Below are 15,355 nucleotides of genomic sequence, written 5' to 3' on the forward strand. Positions count from 1 at the left end.
CATTAATTTACTACTAATGCAAACTGGCCATTAATTTGTTAAATATAAATTGCTAATATTAGGGTCATTTCTGATGCTGTATGTTATGGTTTTAAGGTTTATGTTAAAGCCTTAGGACATTTTCAACTGCCAAATGTTGCAGATTAAAGATTACAGAGAATTTTCTCTAGTTATTTTTCCTTTTCTCTACCAGCAAGAGTTAAAGTATTTATAATTTCTACAATATGTCACTAAGGTATTCATGCATAGTTACCATAATTCTGGCAGTATGTAAAACTCAATAGATTTTTATTCCATATCTGTGCATTCCAGTCCCCTTTCTCATTTTGCAGGAAAATGTGTTTCTTTAAAAATTCTCACTTCTATTAAAAACTGTTCACAAAAGCCCAATGGAAAAAAGTATTAGTTACTATATTAAGCTTTTCATCCATTTCTCATATATGTGCTGACCAAAAGGATCCACATAGAGCAGCATCATTGAAAGCAATCTTATATTTGCCACTCCCTTAGGCTGTCTCCACTCTACATATTTATGGAAAGTTGGCACAGTTGATAAAGAATCCACCTGCCAATGCAGGAGACACAAAAGATGTGGGTTTCATCCCCGAGTTAGGAAGATCCCCTTGAGGAGGAAATGGCAGGCCACTCCAGTATTCTTGCCTGGAAAATTTCATGGACAGAAGAGCCTGGTAGATGAGATTGGAAAGAGTCAGACATGATTGAGTGTACACATGCACACATACATTAAGAATGAAGCTTGAAAAAGTTACATGAAGCAGTATAGCAGAGGCCACTGAATCTATAAATGAGCATTATTTCCACATACATAAATAAATGGGTTATGAATTATAAAATAGGAAGTGCAGAAGATGGAAATTAATTAATGCAATATTTTCAAATTTGAACATGAATGTGCAGCATAGTTTCTTCTGAGCCAAAGAGATAATCTCACTAACTAGAAAGTTACTAGTCATTTGACTCCTATTAAGGAGGAAAATCTACTGAGGATTGCCTCCTACCATGTTTTAAACTGTTGACCATTGTTAATGAATGAACTTCTTCATGAGCCAAGAATATTGGTGCACAGAAAATATTTTTACATAAACTGTCCCCACTATCACTTGAATATGATTAATGACATAAGTAGTTTAATGTCTTTTAAGGTATTTGGGGTTATTTGGGGTGTTTATTGTTCAGGACCCTCACTCCCACTGCATGCATACCCATATACACATTCCTTAAAAACAGTTACTTGTACTGTCTTAGGTTTCAAGAATTTCCATTAATTTACAACAAGAATGTCTCTTTTGGAACAACATTAGTAAGTGAAACATATCATCTCACTATTAAAGTACTTCTGAGAACAAAGGCTGGCAGAGTTTCCCACTAAAAAATAAAACAACACACAAATGCAAGCTAGACTACTCTAAACAATAATGGAAGTGCATTAAAAAAAAAGTCAAAATCAACAGAGTAAAACAGAGGAAAAAAAAACAGTGGATATTCTATTATAGCATTCATAATTATAATAGACTATATAGTATATGTGTGTAGCTGATTACACTCAGCAACACATAACAAAGAAAGGGAATGCTGCTTCCAAACGAAGCTTGACTTGATCAACTGTAAATGTTGAAAGGCTGTGAGCTAAGCAAACTGAAACAATGAAGGAAGAATCAAGTGCTAGCTGATTGGATCAGCAGTGCCCAAGGTATCTTCCCTGCTTTCAGTGGGGATTTGCTTCAGTAAAACCTCTTGTGTCACAGTGATGGCAACAAACAAGCCTTCTGGAAGGAGAAGTAGGGGAGGGCTGTAAGGAAAATAGCAAGAGTGAAAACCAGACAGAAAGTTACCACCGTTGCCACTCTTACATTGCTGGGAAATCAATGGAGGGGGATGAATGGGAGAAAGCCGCCATGGCTCTCTCTGGTCCTCAATTGGACATAGCTAATCCCCGTGACCTTTGGGGAAGCTGAAGGCATAAAATGACCCCAATCATCAAAAGCACCATTAGAATGAAGAGCACAAAACCGCGACTATGGTTAGAAAATGCAGACAATGAAGAGAGTATGGAGGAAATTTGTCCCTTTAGCAGTTTAGTGAATGCTGCCTCAGAGATTCCCATAATGGTTGCAGATGAACGGAGGTCACCACTGGCAGGACAGTTGGGAGAGGGTGGGCTGGGGAGGAGCTGGAATTTATCACGTGACCTCGGGCCCAACTTGCAGATGTTTCAGACTTTCCCCTCCTCCTTCCAATTTACCAGCAGTTTCTATGTGTCTTTAGGAGACTGCAAAAGAAGGGCAGGAGTTGAAACAGCAGTGAGCAAGAAAAAAACAGCAACAACAAAAAAAAGAAAGTTGCTCTAAGAGTGAGGAATTCGGTAGGGTAATTTCAATATCGTGTTGTATTTTTTTCCTTAAGAAATAAAATTGAGTGAATTCCTCATTGTCAGCACAAAGCAACCAGGCAATTAGGCAAACTAAAAATAAAGCCTGCAGTTCAAGAGGTCTGCCATTTGTATGAAATGCTATCTATGTGGAAGTACATCCTGAATGATTTAGCGGGGAATTCTGTGTGAGTGGGCTTCCCTAGTAGCTCAGATGGTAAAAAATCTGCCTGCAGTGCGAGAGACCTAGATTTGATCCCTGGGTCAGGAGGATCCCCTGGAGAAGGGAATGGCAACCCATTCCAGTATTCTTGCCTGGAGAATTCCATGCAAGGAGAATTCCTTCCAGGCTGTTCTGTCCGTGGGGTGGCAAAGAGTCGGACTCAGCAGAGTGACTTTCACTTTATTCATCTTTTATCCTATATAAACTTAAACTTGGCACATTAAAACAGAAATAGAATGTGTCTTTTCTCATTTCAAGAAACGAGTATGTAGGGTTTTTTTTTTCCCCATTAAGAACTATTAAATGATCCTTTTAACATTGATTTTAAATTTAGATGAATTATAATAATAGCTAACATTTGCTGACTTCTTATTAGGTGTTTGGGACTATAGTAAGATCTTTACAAATACTTGCTTACTTAGTCCTCATAACACTTCTATGAAATCAATACTATTCTTTCACAATTTATAGATGAAGAGCTGGAGCCAAAAAATGAAAAGATAAAATGACTTGTCCAAGGTCACAAAATTAACTGGTACCTCCTAATATCACACTGTATTGAATATCTAAAGAAACAATCATATATACTTATAGTTGTTCCAAAATGCTAAGCAAATTATTTGATATTTTGACTGAATTTAACAAACCATGTGGATCTTACTTGAATATCATTCAACATGTTAACTAGCAACAGTGATTGGAAACATTGTTTTATTCATACACTTGAAGGAAACGGTAGTAAATCTGCCCATTCTATGATGAGAAAAGAGCATTTGCTAAAAAGAGAAAGAGGTCTGAGTTTTTATTCAGAACCTCAAATATGACCACCATACCTCAAAACCAGATTTATCCCTCTATAAAAAAAGGAGTGATCTATTTCTTCTTGGTCCCCAACATCTTTTAATGCTACGGAAGGGGTATTCACGCAGGTAGTACTATTGTGCCGCTTCTGCCCTTAACATGCAAGATGTGTCTGTTCATACAGCTGGTGCAGCTGGGGCCACCACCTGTTAACTAACTTCAAGCACCATTTAATTAGCGCGTGTTGAAGTTACCCTATGCTTTGACTGGGAAGGAGTGGAACAGTAGCAGATGCTAAGCACAATAAAAGAAAAGCCCTTGAATACCAGGGCAAAGTGGGTGGAGAGAATAACCAGAAAGTCAACAGACAGAGAGAGCCAGAAATATTACTAAAATGGACCGGAAATTATCTCTCACAGATAAAGTTTAAGGGAGCAAGTCTCTGCAGATTAAATTCCATCCCACCAAGGTATCTGTCACATCGGAGGTAACTGAGGATTTTATTTGAGCATTTTGAATATATGCAGAATTCAATTGGACAATTGGCTTAGTTTTTCATTATATAAAGGGATAGTCATTACTTATTGTTTCCATGAAAACCTCCATGACTTTCTTGGACAAAAAATCCAGGCATCAAAGAAAAAGAAATGTTGTCATGATAAAGCAGAATTTTCCCTAATATTTTAAAAGCTCTAATTTGTCAGTGTTCCCACTAGAAGAGATCTGGAAACAAATGGTTTTAAAATTATGAGCATTTCTCCATCAGTAGAATGATTTCCATGCAGAAGGCACTTTATCTTGCTTTGTCAAATTAAGTTGAATTTAAATGAGTTAAAAAGATCTGGTGATATTTGTATTCTTCTGAGTTGCAAGCTTATCCATTAATGTATTTGTCTTTCTAACTTTCAGTAGTATATTTTATGTTAATAGGATTTTACAGATAGACATAGGTATATAAAGAGGTATATAGCTCTCTCTTTTTTTTGCTGTTTTTGCTTTAATATAGGTTAATCTCTATTACTTGATCAGATTTCACCAGCTTGGGATATATCCCAAATTAGCTCAAACAAAATTATATTTGAGAATTTTCATATAGCTATTTCTCCATTGTTTTTCCAGAAATGTAATATTTTTACAAATTCAGAAACAGAATGTGACATTGGCAAACCAAATATTAATTCCAAATTTGTATTGTATTACTTCAGTTTCAAGAATAGCCTCTCTGAAGAATGCATTACATTTGCTCAAATCAGGATATATCTGTACTTTTATCTATGTGTCTATATCTGAAATTACTCTAATCAGAGAGTGCTCATAGAAGCAAAAATAGAGTTCACCTACCTAGCAATATTTAATAGCTTTCTTTAAATTACAACTTCTTTTGGCTTTGAGAATTGTCATTATTTATTATATTTTTCTTTATATATGGTTTGTCATAGATGGATATTTGTAAATCACCCCTTTTTAATATACAAGAAGGTCAACTTTCACCAGTAAAACACTCATATGGCTTAAGTTTAACAATTTTCTATTTCCTAGAGTATATATTTGCATGGAAAGTGGGAGAGGGAGAAGGCTATCATTCTATCAGCAATAGTAAGTTACCATAGTGCCATTCTGAAATTTATAGTAAGTTTACCTACGTAAGTATATAAGAGAATCCTAAATAAGGGAATAATTGATATTCATTCACCGAGAAAAGTTACCGCTGTCTTAAACTCTTGACTCTCGCAAAACTGAGTCAGTTTTTCATCCAATCATTCAGCAAAAATGTATTGATTATCTACTCTGCTCTAAGTACTGTGCTAGGGCCAGGCATACTAAGTCATGACCCTGCTTTAAGTGCTCTTAAGCTTATACCAAAACATAAATCTTTGTCCCTGAAGAGTAACAGAAAAAGCTGTTGTCAAAAAAAAGGACTCTGAATTTACCTTGAATTTTTTTAGTCAGTAGTTCAATCTCCAAATTTACATTTAAAAATATGTGGGAAAAACTTTATTTTAATGATAAATCCTACTTTCATAATATTTTACTGTGTATTTCTAGCTTAAACACAACCAGTTTCCTTGTGTATTTTGTATGGTATATAAAAGAAGACAGTGAAGAAACCCTGTGAGATGCTTAATGGCGCTCAGAAATAGATTTCTGAAATTACCCAATCTTATTGTTCAGCGACTGGAAAAGAATCACTAACCTGGTGTTCCATTGCCTATATACTATCAAATTCCATCCAGTCCCTAGAATTAGATTGATGAGTAAAGACAGTATGGTAAAATAGAGTACCATGAAAACATGTGGGTGCTTTGGAGTCAGAAATTTGAAATCAAATTCCAAATTCACTGCTTGCTAATTGCATGACAGAGACCAAAGGAATTCTCTGAGCATTAGTTTCACCATCTTTAAAACAGGAACATTGTAATGTGGACTATGATCATGATGATGATCTTGATAGAGCTTGATATGATCTTGATAGAGCTGTAAAAATGACATGAGAAAATATGCATATACATAAAGTGATTTACTTCATATTAAGTAAACTAAAGCATTGTTTGAATATTATTTGTGATTATAATCAGAACAATTTTTACTTCTGTTTTCTCACATACTATGCATTCTAATCAACTAAACTAGAAAATGAGAAAAAGCACTAACATTTAATTTGAAATCATTGTATGAAATCTTTTTCATTTAATACAATCCCAGAATCTTAGGTCACAGCTACAATAACCTAGTTTATCATGGAGATTATTTTAGTCAAATACCAAACCACTCTGAATGTTTTTTCTTTCTATCAATGATAATGAATGATAATGAATGATAAAATATTCCAGTTTAGGAAGAACCCTCTGGGCTTTCCTGGTACCTCAGCTGGTAAAGAATCCATCTGCAATACTAGAGAACCTGGTTTGATTCCTGTGCCAGGAAGCTCCCTTGGAGAAGGCAGAGGCTACCCACTCTAATGTTCTTCTGCTTCCCTGATGGCTCAGACAGTTAAGAATCCGCCTGCAGTGTGGGAGATCTGGGTTCAGTCCCTGGGTTTGGAAGATCCCCTGTAGGAGGACATGGCAACCTATTCCAGTATTCTTGGCTGGAGAATCCTCATGGACAGAGGAGCCTGGTGGGGTCGCAAAGAGTTTCTTAGTGCAACTAAGCACTAAGCACACCCATTCACTAAAAACTTTATTTGAATACATATTTTACATCAATTTTATCATTTAAAATCATTTTATCTCAACATGTTTTCTGCTGCTGCTGCTAAGTCGCTTCAGTCGTGTCCGACTCTGTGTGACCCCATAGATGGCAACCTACCAGGCTCCCCCGTCCCTGGGATTCTCCAGGCAAGAACACTGAAGTAGGTTGCCATTTCCTTCTCCAATGCATGAAAGTGAAAAGTGAAAGTGAAGTCGCTCAGTCATGACCGACTCTTAGCGACCCCATAGACTGCAGCCTACCAATCTCCTCCATCCATGGGATTTTCCAGGCAAGAGTACTGGAGTGGGGTGCCATTGCCTTCTCCAGCTAACAATCATTAAATCATTGTCCACAAGGATCATTATATTCATGATTCTTTTATCTTTGAAAGAATATAACACAGCAACATTGACTTTGCTTCTAATAGCAAAATTAAAAGTGGCTATAAAATGTTGTTTTCTCTTTGTTACTATATTGCTGCTTAAAAAGTTAGTTTTCATTCAATATTTTGTAGCACAATTTTGGAACCTGATACATATTATAGTTAATATTCTATAATGTGTAGACTTCTGGAAAAGCCATTCAGTCTTCACTGTGAATGATTTTGTTTTACTTGCTTCATTCTCTAATTTTTTAAAGTAGATATTCCTAAAAGCACCTACTTTTTTTTCTCTTTCCACATCTATAAATGTAACTCTTATTTCTCCTCTTATTCCCAGTACAAAACAATGGAGAAAATGATAACATACTTTCCATAATTATTTTAACCATACTTGATTAAAGCAGAAGTTTGAGTTTAATTTTAATTTGATCTTGTAGGATTGTGACACAAATTTAAAGCTTCACAGACATAGTTTTTGTACTTAATTTGGTAATTCATTGCCTGGGTTTCTAATTAAATGTTCTCAGTACTTCATTTAAAGTACTCATTCCCTGCATTCCTCTTGATTAGTAGGAAAGAATCAATGAGAATTGATCCAATTTGTAGAACACAATTCTCATATTGATAGTAGTTTATATTCATTTGCTTTTCCCTAATCTTTTATTAATGGTCATCTTCAAAATGTCAATTAATGCCAAAGACCTCACAGTGATAATGCAAATCTACAAAGAAACTGGCTTGACACTTTACAGTCGGGCCAAAGGAAGAAGATATTATTTTTAACATATATTTTCATAACTGAGTATGACAGAAATGAAGGATAAAGATGAAAACACTAATGTTCTAAGCTATGAATTTCACACTCAATTAAAAAAAATAAAAATAAATAAATGAAACAATTTAGACAACAGAGGCCTCTACATTTCCACAAAGTAACACTGACTGCCATAATATAATGAACAATTTAGAGAAATATGGGTTGAATGGTAGTACAAACATACATATATAAGTCTTTGTACTACAAAAGTGTTACCTATTTTACTCATATCACTAGGAAAGAGAAACTTCATTGTATGATTTTCTGCTGCATATTATAGAGAAAATTTTAGACCACTCAGTCTTCCTCTGCCATCCTTTAAACTTTTGGGAATGTTTTTCATAATAGATTGAGTAATTGTTAATGTTATTCCATATTTGCTTTAGTGCTTTTAATATACTTTTCTGAACCTTCTGAAAGTAACTTAAAGATAATTCATCCTTTACTTATTCGACATGTGTATCCTAGGAATATATTTTGTTTTCTGTAGATTTTAAGTTGGATCTTAAGTGTTGATTGAATTCAGGACAAGCATTGTTAGCCCAGACACTTCCTAGGTGCTCCTGTATGTTTTATCATGCTATTGTCTCCCCACTTTTAGTTACCAGCTATTGGTGATATGAAATTTGCTTACTGAGTGCAAGTGGTGACTGCCAGGTCGGTCTATCCATTATAAAAGTGAATTTTTCCTTGTACAGTTAGCAAGTAATCTGGAGTAATACATTTTCCCTATATATGCTGTTCCCTACCACTTTTTACCAAATGGATTTAGTATCTTTTGATGATGCTTGTCTGAATGAATTATTTTGTTAGAAGTTGCTATATAATGGTTTTTTTCTAATTCAAAGTTTCCATTCTTGTTTGGCATAGCTGTTGGGGAAATTTCAGTAAAGGCATTATTACATAAAATAACAAATTTCAAATTTACCCTTAATGTACCATTAAAGAAAGTTGTATCACCTTTAATACGTTATTATATTCAAGGAGAAAGTTTTCTGAAAGACACAGAAAACTACAGGTCTTCATTCCCATTTATCATTGTTGTTACTCTTATCAAATTTGTATAAGACTGTTACAAGAAAGCCCATTCATATATTATATAGCTTATACAAATAATGTATTATATATATGTGTACACATATAACCACATATAACCATATGCATTTTGTATATCTGCATATATATTTTGTTTATATATTATAGGTTTAAGTTTGGCATACAACCTACTCAAAAAAAAAAAATAGAAATAAAACTGTATAGCAAAATCTACTTGAAAAAATAACCCCATAAGCCAGAGTCAAATTTTAACCACAGATATTAACCTTTCACTGAATTGCAAAATATTAAAAATATAACACAGTGATAACTTTCTTAACATAGGGAACATAGGAAATAAGTAGGTCAAAGGAAAGGATGATAAGCTCAGTATTTCATGGGAGAAAGTGTGAGGTTTCTTGGAAATAAACAGTGGAGATTAGATTTGGTCATTGGTAGAGAATCTAACTAAGAATTGAAAAAAGTTTCATCATCTTCTAAAAAAATAGCTGAATCCATGAGCCTGAATGAAGACAGCTACAGAGAGCATGTTGAACAAGAAATGGATGAGGTCTGGAGTCCTATGAAAGACAAGCAATTAAAGAGCATCAGGAGAGAAATGGAATTTCATAGATGAATCATTAGGTCTGTATGACCACACTGACTAGAATTAAAGTTTAGATCTAGGAAAAGCTTTTTGAAAAAAAAAGAGCCCTTACATAAAAGAGAAGACTTAACTGTAAAATTGGAATAGGTTACTTTGAAAAGCAGTGAAGATCATGTGGCCACTAAATTTAGATGAATTTGCAAATCTGATGAAATATTGTTGTGGGGTCCATCTAACATATTTCTAACCCTGAGTGTCTATACTTTTATGACTCAGAATTATTTTTCTATTGAAAGAGATGTTTTATATGCTTTTGCAAGTATTAGGGATATAGAGAGTACAATAGCATCTAATTTATATCAAGTTTTTTCTTTCTGAGTATGATGAAAGTGAAAGTCTCTCAGTCCTGTCCGACTCTTTGTGATCCCATGGACTGTAGTCCATGGAATTCTCCAGGCCAGAATACTGGAGTGGGTAGCCTTTCTCTTCTCCAAGAGATCTTCCCAACCCAGGGATCGAACCCAGGTCTCCCGCATTGCAGGTGGATTCTTTACCAGCTGAGCCACAAGGGAAGCCCAAGAACACTGGAATGGGTAGCCTATCCCTTCTCCAGCGGATCTTTCTGACCCAGGAATTGAACCAATGTCTCCTGCATTTCAAACAGATTCTTAACCAACTGAGCTATCAGGGAAGCCCTGAGTATAATACTGGTACAGAAATTACATGTTTTGTATTTTCAAATTGTTTCAGACTGAAAGCCTATCACTTGAGTGAGATTCACATTCTTGGTTATCACCTTTCATTAATTCATGAATTATCTTAAAGGAAAAAGAAAAAACTTTTCAAGTCTGTTCAGTGTTGCAGGCCCAGTGTCAGACTTCAGGTTAGCAATGTGAAACAAACAGATTACCTGATCTTCAGGGAATTCACTGTCCAGTGAGGTAACAGACGCACGGAAGCCAGCAACCCTAGTGACAATGAATTTTTCAGTGTCTTGACAGCTTTTATCAACTGTAGCCACATCTACTTCAATTCAGCCCTGGATGGCTCTAAATAAGCACTAAATAATCTCTTGCCTCATTTATGTTCTATTCTACAGCTCACATAATCAATACTAGTTAACAAAAACTTTAAATAAATATCTTTTGGACTCTCTCCTACAGCTCACATGCTGTTAGTCGAATGGTTATTTCCTGTCATAAATACCTTTTGACAGAAAGGAAGAAGACAAAAGAGTGAAGTTAGTAAAACTGGCATCTTTTTTTTCCGAGACCTAAAGATCTAGCATGAAAAGTGAAAGTGTGAGTCACTCAGTTGTGTCTGACTCTGTGCGGCCCTGTGGACTGTAGCCCACCAGGCTCCTCTGTCCACAGAATTGCCCAGGCAAGAATACTGGAATGGGTTGCCATTCCTTTCTCCAGGGGATCTTCTGGATCAAGGGATCAAACCTGGATCTCCCGTGTTCCAGGCATATTCTATGTAAACCACTAGGGATGCATATTAGTGATTAAAGACAATACTAGGCAGACAGAATATACTGCACAAGTAAGGTAATATTCACTGATGCAAAATCTGTTATTTCCTGAGCTTAGGAAGGGGCCAGAATGTTGATGAGTGGAAACAGGAAAGCAAATTCAGAAACCACTTAGGATAAGTTACACATAGGTGAAAAATCTACTTTAAGCAGACTTAGGTATCTTCTTTCAAATGATAGTGAACTTCCTTTCCTTGTCTCTGCTGTTTTTGTAATAATGTCCTCATTCTCATCAGAGAAGGTTTAATAAAAAAGCATCCACAGGCCTTATCCCGAAAGTCTTATAATACCATTACAGACAAATTGACTTAGATTTGAATAGATTTTTACTGTATTTTTAACAGAGTGGTGAGAAATATGTGCTTTCACATTAAATAAACTATTTCATCATAAAGTAGTATTTCCTTTGAAAGAGGGCATCTGCTACTATAAATAAGTAGTCTATAAGATTAAGGTTGACCCTAAACACATTGTATCTTTTAAAACTTGATTGTAAACAGGGGTGGTCCCTCAAAAGCCTTTTAATACATTTGAACAAGCACCTTCCATTTATCTTCCTACATGAAACTCTTTTACTTGGTTAGTCTATCTGAGCAAGGTTACTTAGTTTGAGACAGAACATTGTCCCAACAATGCTTCAAAATACACAAAAATGCCTGGTTCCCATTCTGTCTTACTGCTGTGACTTACATCTCTGACCAAAACAATCTGTGCATATAAATAAGTTAACAGACTGGAGGGTTAGCTGGTGGACTGGTTCCCTGCCCTACCACTCCCAGAGTTGGTTTTAAGGACAAACATGACAAGCGCCATGGCTGGGAAGGCAAGGATGAATAGAGTGATAATGAGCCCTCATTTTTTCCCCTTTCGTCTGCAGAGATCTGAACCTTTTTTTCCCCTTCATTTTAACCTCACCAGGGTAATTAAATGACACATGGACTGGGGAGGAGGGAAGACAGGGACAGGGTCGTTAAACATGCTACATGCAAAAAGCCACAAAGCAGACTCGTGTGGGACTTTTTATCCTCTTTTAAAATGTTCTACAGCCTCCTTGAATAGCTGTGTGTAAGACAAAATGTGTCAGCCTAGCTAAAAAAACTAGCAGGGACACAAAATTAATGACCCCTGTGCTGTTTCTAAAGGGGCATTACCTGCGTGTTCTGGCTGCCTCATTCATAAGTGACAGACTTTCCTTCCTCGAGTAAACAGCTGTGCTTCTTCACTGCTCAAACTAAGAAACCCTCTGTAGCTGCTGTTTAAGGTGGTTAAAAAGCCTAGAGAACAGCACAACTTGAATGACCTAGGACTCTCTGGTATTCGATCTAGGAGGTAGGCACTTGGGTTTTATTGTGTCTGTCTGCTTATCAACAACAGGGCTTAGAGACTCTGCCCATATTTATCTAACACACAGAGATATGATACACAGAGTGACTGAGCACCAGTGAAATTAGTGGTGTCACTGGGTGTGTATATCTATTTATATGGCAGCACAGCTTTTGAATATTGGGACTTGAATGACATCATGCTTAGCCTAAAATTCGACATAGGAAACTTGATGTGCAGCTTGAAAAACATAAAAAACCATTTCTTTTATTCAAGAAAAGTGAGAATGAATGAATGAAAGTACCTGTCTGGATGATTGTAATCTAGAATCAAAAGCAGTTTGGAATGTTTTCTAATATTCAAACCCAAATGTGCAAAGTTAAGTCTCCTTTTACACATGCATTCCTTTTAGTGAATTTATCTCAGTCCTTTAAGATGACAAATTGTTGCCTTTTGAGAGATGGGATGTTGCAGTGCTTTCTTTACTGCTGCTCAGAAAAGTATGACGTTTTTATCATCTGCCCTCTTCTTTGACAAGACCCTCTTTCTCCCCACGCCCTCCCCCCCCACCCATATGAGGTACAGTCCCTGGAGTCTGTAATTGGCAGGAGATGAAGCGATGATGGGGAGTGATCACAGTCAATAGCTTTGATTAACAATAAGGTAGAAAATTAGCAATGCTAGCATTCAGTCACCCTGCCCTCTCCCTCCTCCATATGCTCTCTCAGTCCGCTGGCGGCCTCACAGAGGGCAGTCAGAGCCCTTTCGCCAGCTTTGAAGTGCAGCAAAGGTGCAGGCAGAGCAGAGAATTAGGGAAATTAAGGAGCAGAAGTAGAAAGTGTAAGCCATGATGCTGAGACCTCCGCAGGGCTTAGTGTGCCGCAGGAGGGGCGAGGAGGAAGTGTGCTGTGTGTTGTCCCTGTGTGTTTTTCTGTCACATGTGGATTTACTTGTGTCTGGACATGCAGTGATCGAAATGGCAACTACTGTTACTACTGTGACCCCATCAGCAGCTCTGGTGTTGTTTTCGACAGACCCTGAAGACGTAGAGAGGGGAAAAGACAACGGGACGCCCATTCCCACCTCTGATAACGATGACAATTCGCTGGGCTATACAGGTAGAGTGTTTCTTTCCCAGATACTAACCTTCCATTTTTCCTAAAATGCATCCACCTCCATCAGTCATCAACCACCTGTGTAAAATTATCTTTCTAACCATCCCTGTTTCCTGCTAACAACCCCAACAACTGCTTGTCCTCATTTTCCAGATTTTATTCATTCTTCAGCTGGGAGACCATATTGCTAGAGTAAACACTCGGGGGAAGAGAAATGTAACATGAAAACTGCTTACATTCCTGTTGTCTATTACTTTTAATATAAAACGATGCTTATCAGCCCCAAATATTGGTGTCACTAATATGTTTAGAAGCATCATACATTCTTAGAGTTTTAATATCTAATTAAATTGCTATCAAAAGAGATAAAAGAATACTTTCAAGTAATTGAGAATCAAAATTATCTGTACTTTTGTTTTTTGTTGATACGCCTGTAGTCTTACCAACAACAGAAAGCAAACTCTTAACAAGAGTGTTATAAATCAGAATTACCAACTTATATTTCAGGATTGTGTTTGCATGACTTCTTGTTACCTGATCTACACACCAGTTCTTAAACAGATGCATGTATATGTCAGCATAAAAGTAACATTTAACTGATTGAATCTATTAGAAGTAATTCATACTACAAAATCTAAGAATGATTACACTGGAAATACGAAAATGTTTCAGGCAGAATTTGTAAGCATAGTTATAAACATAGCTGCATAAGTTATACATCTGAGACAATTTGACTAAACCTTTAGATAAAAGCAAAAATGAAATACAACACTCAACCCATTGGATCAGAAAATGATGTGACAGTGGTCATGTTGTAATAGCAGCTATTTATTATGTTCTTTTCATAAGTTCTTATTAGCACAGTTTCATAGATTTTGCCAGCTTGTGGGCTGTAACTAGGAGTGTGTGTCGGACGGGGGTAGTGGATATGTGGTAAAGTAGAGATAATGGAGTTGTGTATAATTACAATCTTACAGATGGTTGTCTTCAAAAGAGAATAAACCAGCAGATACATTTCACCTTGGTATAAAATGATAAACTGGTACTTTGGAAGCATCTTCACTATGTTCATAGTAATAATTATCTCCAATACTATCCCTCATCTACAAAATTCAGGGTTTGAAACATACGGAATAACATGAAAATTAATAGCACCTTTATAAGCAGCTTTAATACTTTTAGTCGTAGATAACTCATTCTCATTTCTCCCCTATCTTCCAACATAATAACTGAGATTAAAGTACCACCCAGTCAAAGCCCATTGGTGGTGAGGTGGTGAGGGAATTTGTACGATACTTTTTCAGAAACTTAGATAGAATAAGAGCTGCAAATATCATTTCTTAATACCATAAATACTGAGAAAGTTCATATTTATGAAAGGAGGAATCCAACCTCATGTTCTTTCTCAGGGATATCCTCATTTGCCAATGCATCTTAGTTCAATTCTCTTGTGCTCACCCAGTCTAAACAACTGCATTGTTTAGATACACTAATAGGGTTTGCTCTTTGTCTTTTATGGATTTTCTGAAAATTATATATAACCAATGCATAAATCATGTTGGAATGTTGAATTAAGAGAACCTAAATAAAAATGCATTTAAGACTAAATGTAGCATTTGGGGAATTTTTCATTCTTATTTATTTTTCTTCATTGGGTTAATCAGTAATCAGATTTCTGCTATGAAACATATCATTAGATTAGTTAATAGGAGGAGGTAGATAACTTAAAAAAATCATCTTTTGATTCTACATGGGAACTAATTAAAGCAGCACCATTTAATGTGAAGTGCCTGGAAAAACAATCTTCTGAATGATCTTGTTCCTGAGACTGTAACAGTTTGTACTACTCTTACACCAAAGCAAGTTTGTTTCATATATTTTACTTCAGTGGAGTTAATTATTCAGGAACTTCTTTTCTACTATATGAATTAGACATG

At 36.0% G+C, this 15,355-nt stretch overlaps 1 protein-coding gene across 1 annotated transcript in view; it reads left to right on the top strand.

Annotated features, from left to right (window-relative positions):
* ROBO1 (roundabout guidance receptor 1) overlaps positions 1-15,355 on the top strand; it is a 1,242,585-nt gene that overhangs the window by 658,757 nt on the left and 568,473 nt on the right. Inside the window, exon 3 of the mRNA XM_081552483.1 lies at positions 13,338-13,421. Coding sequence (XP_081408609.1) covers positions 13,338-13,421 — 84 coding nt within the window. The remainder of the gene's footprint in view (positions 1-13,337; positions 13,422-15,355) is intronic.

This window comes from Giraffa tippelskirchi, chromosome 2 (genome assembly GCF_054371585.1).
Source record: "Giraffa tippelskirchi isolate mGirTip1 chromosome 2, T2T-mGirTip1v1.2.pri, whole genome shotgun sequence".
Taxonomy (NCBI): Eukaryota; Metazoa; Chordata; class Mammalia; order Artiodactyla; family Giraffidae; genus Giraffa; species Giraffa tippelskirchi.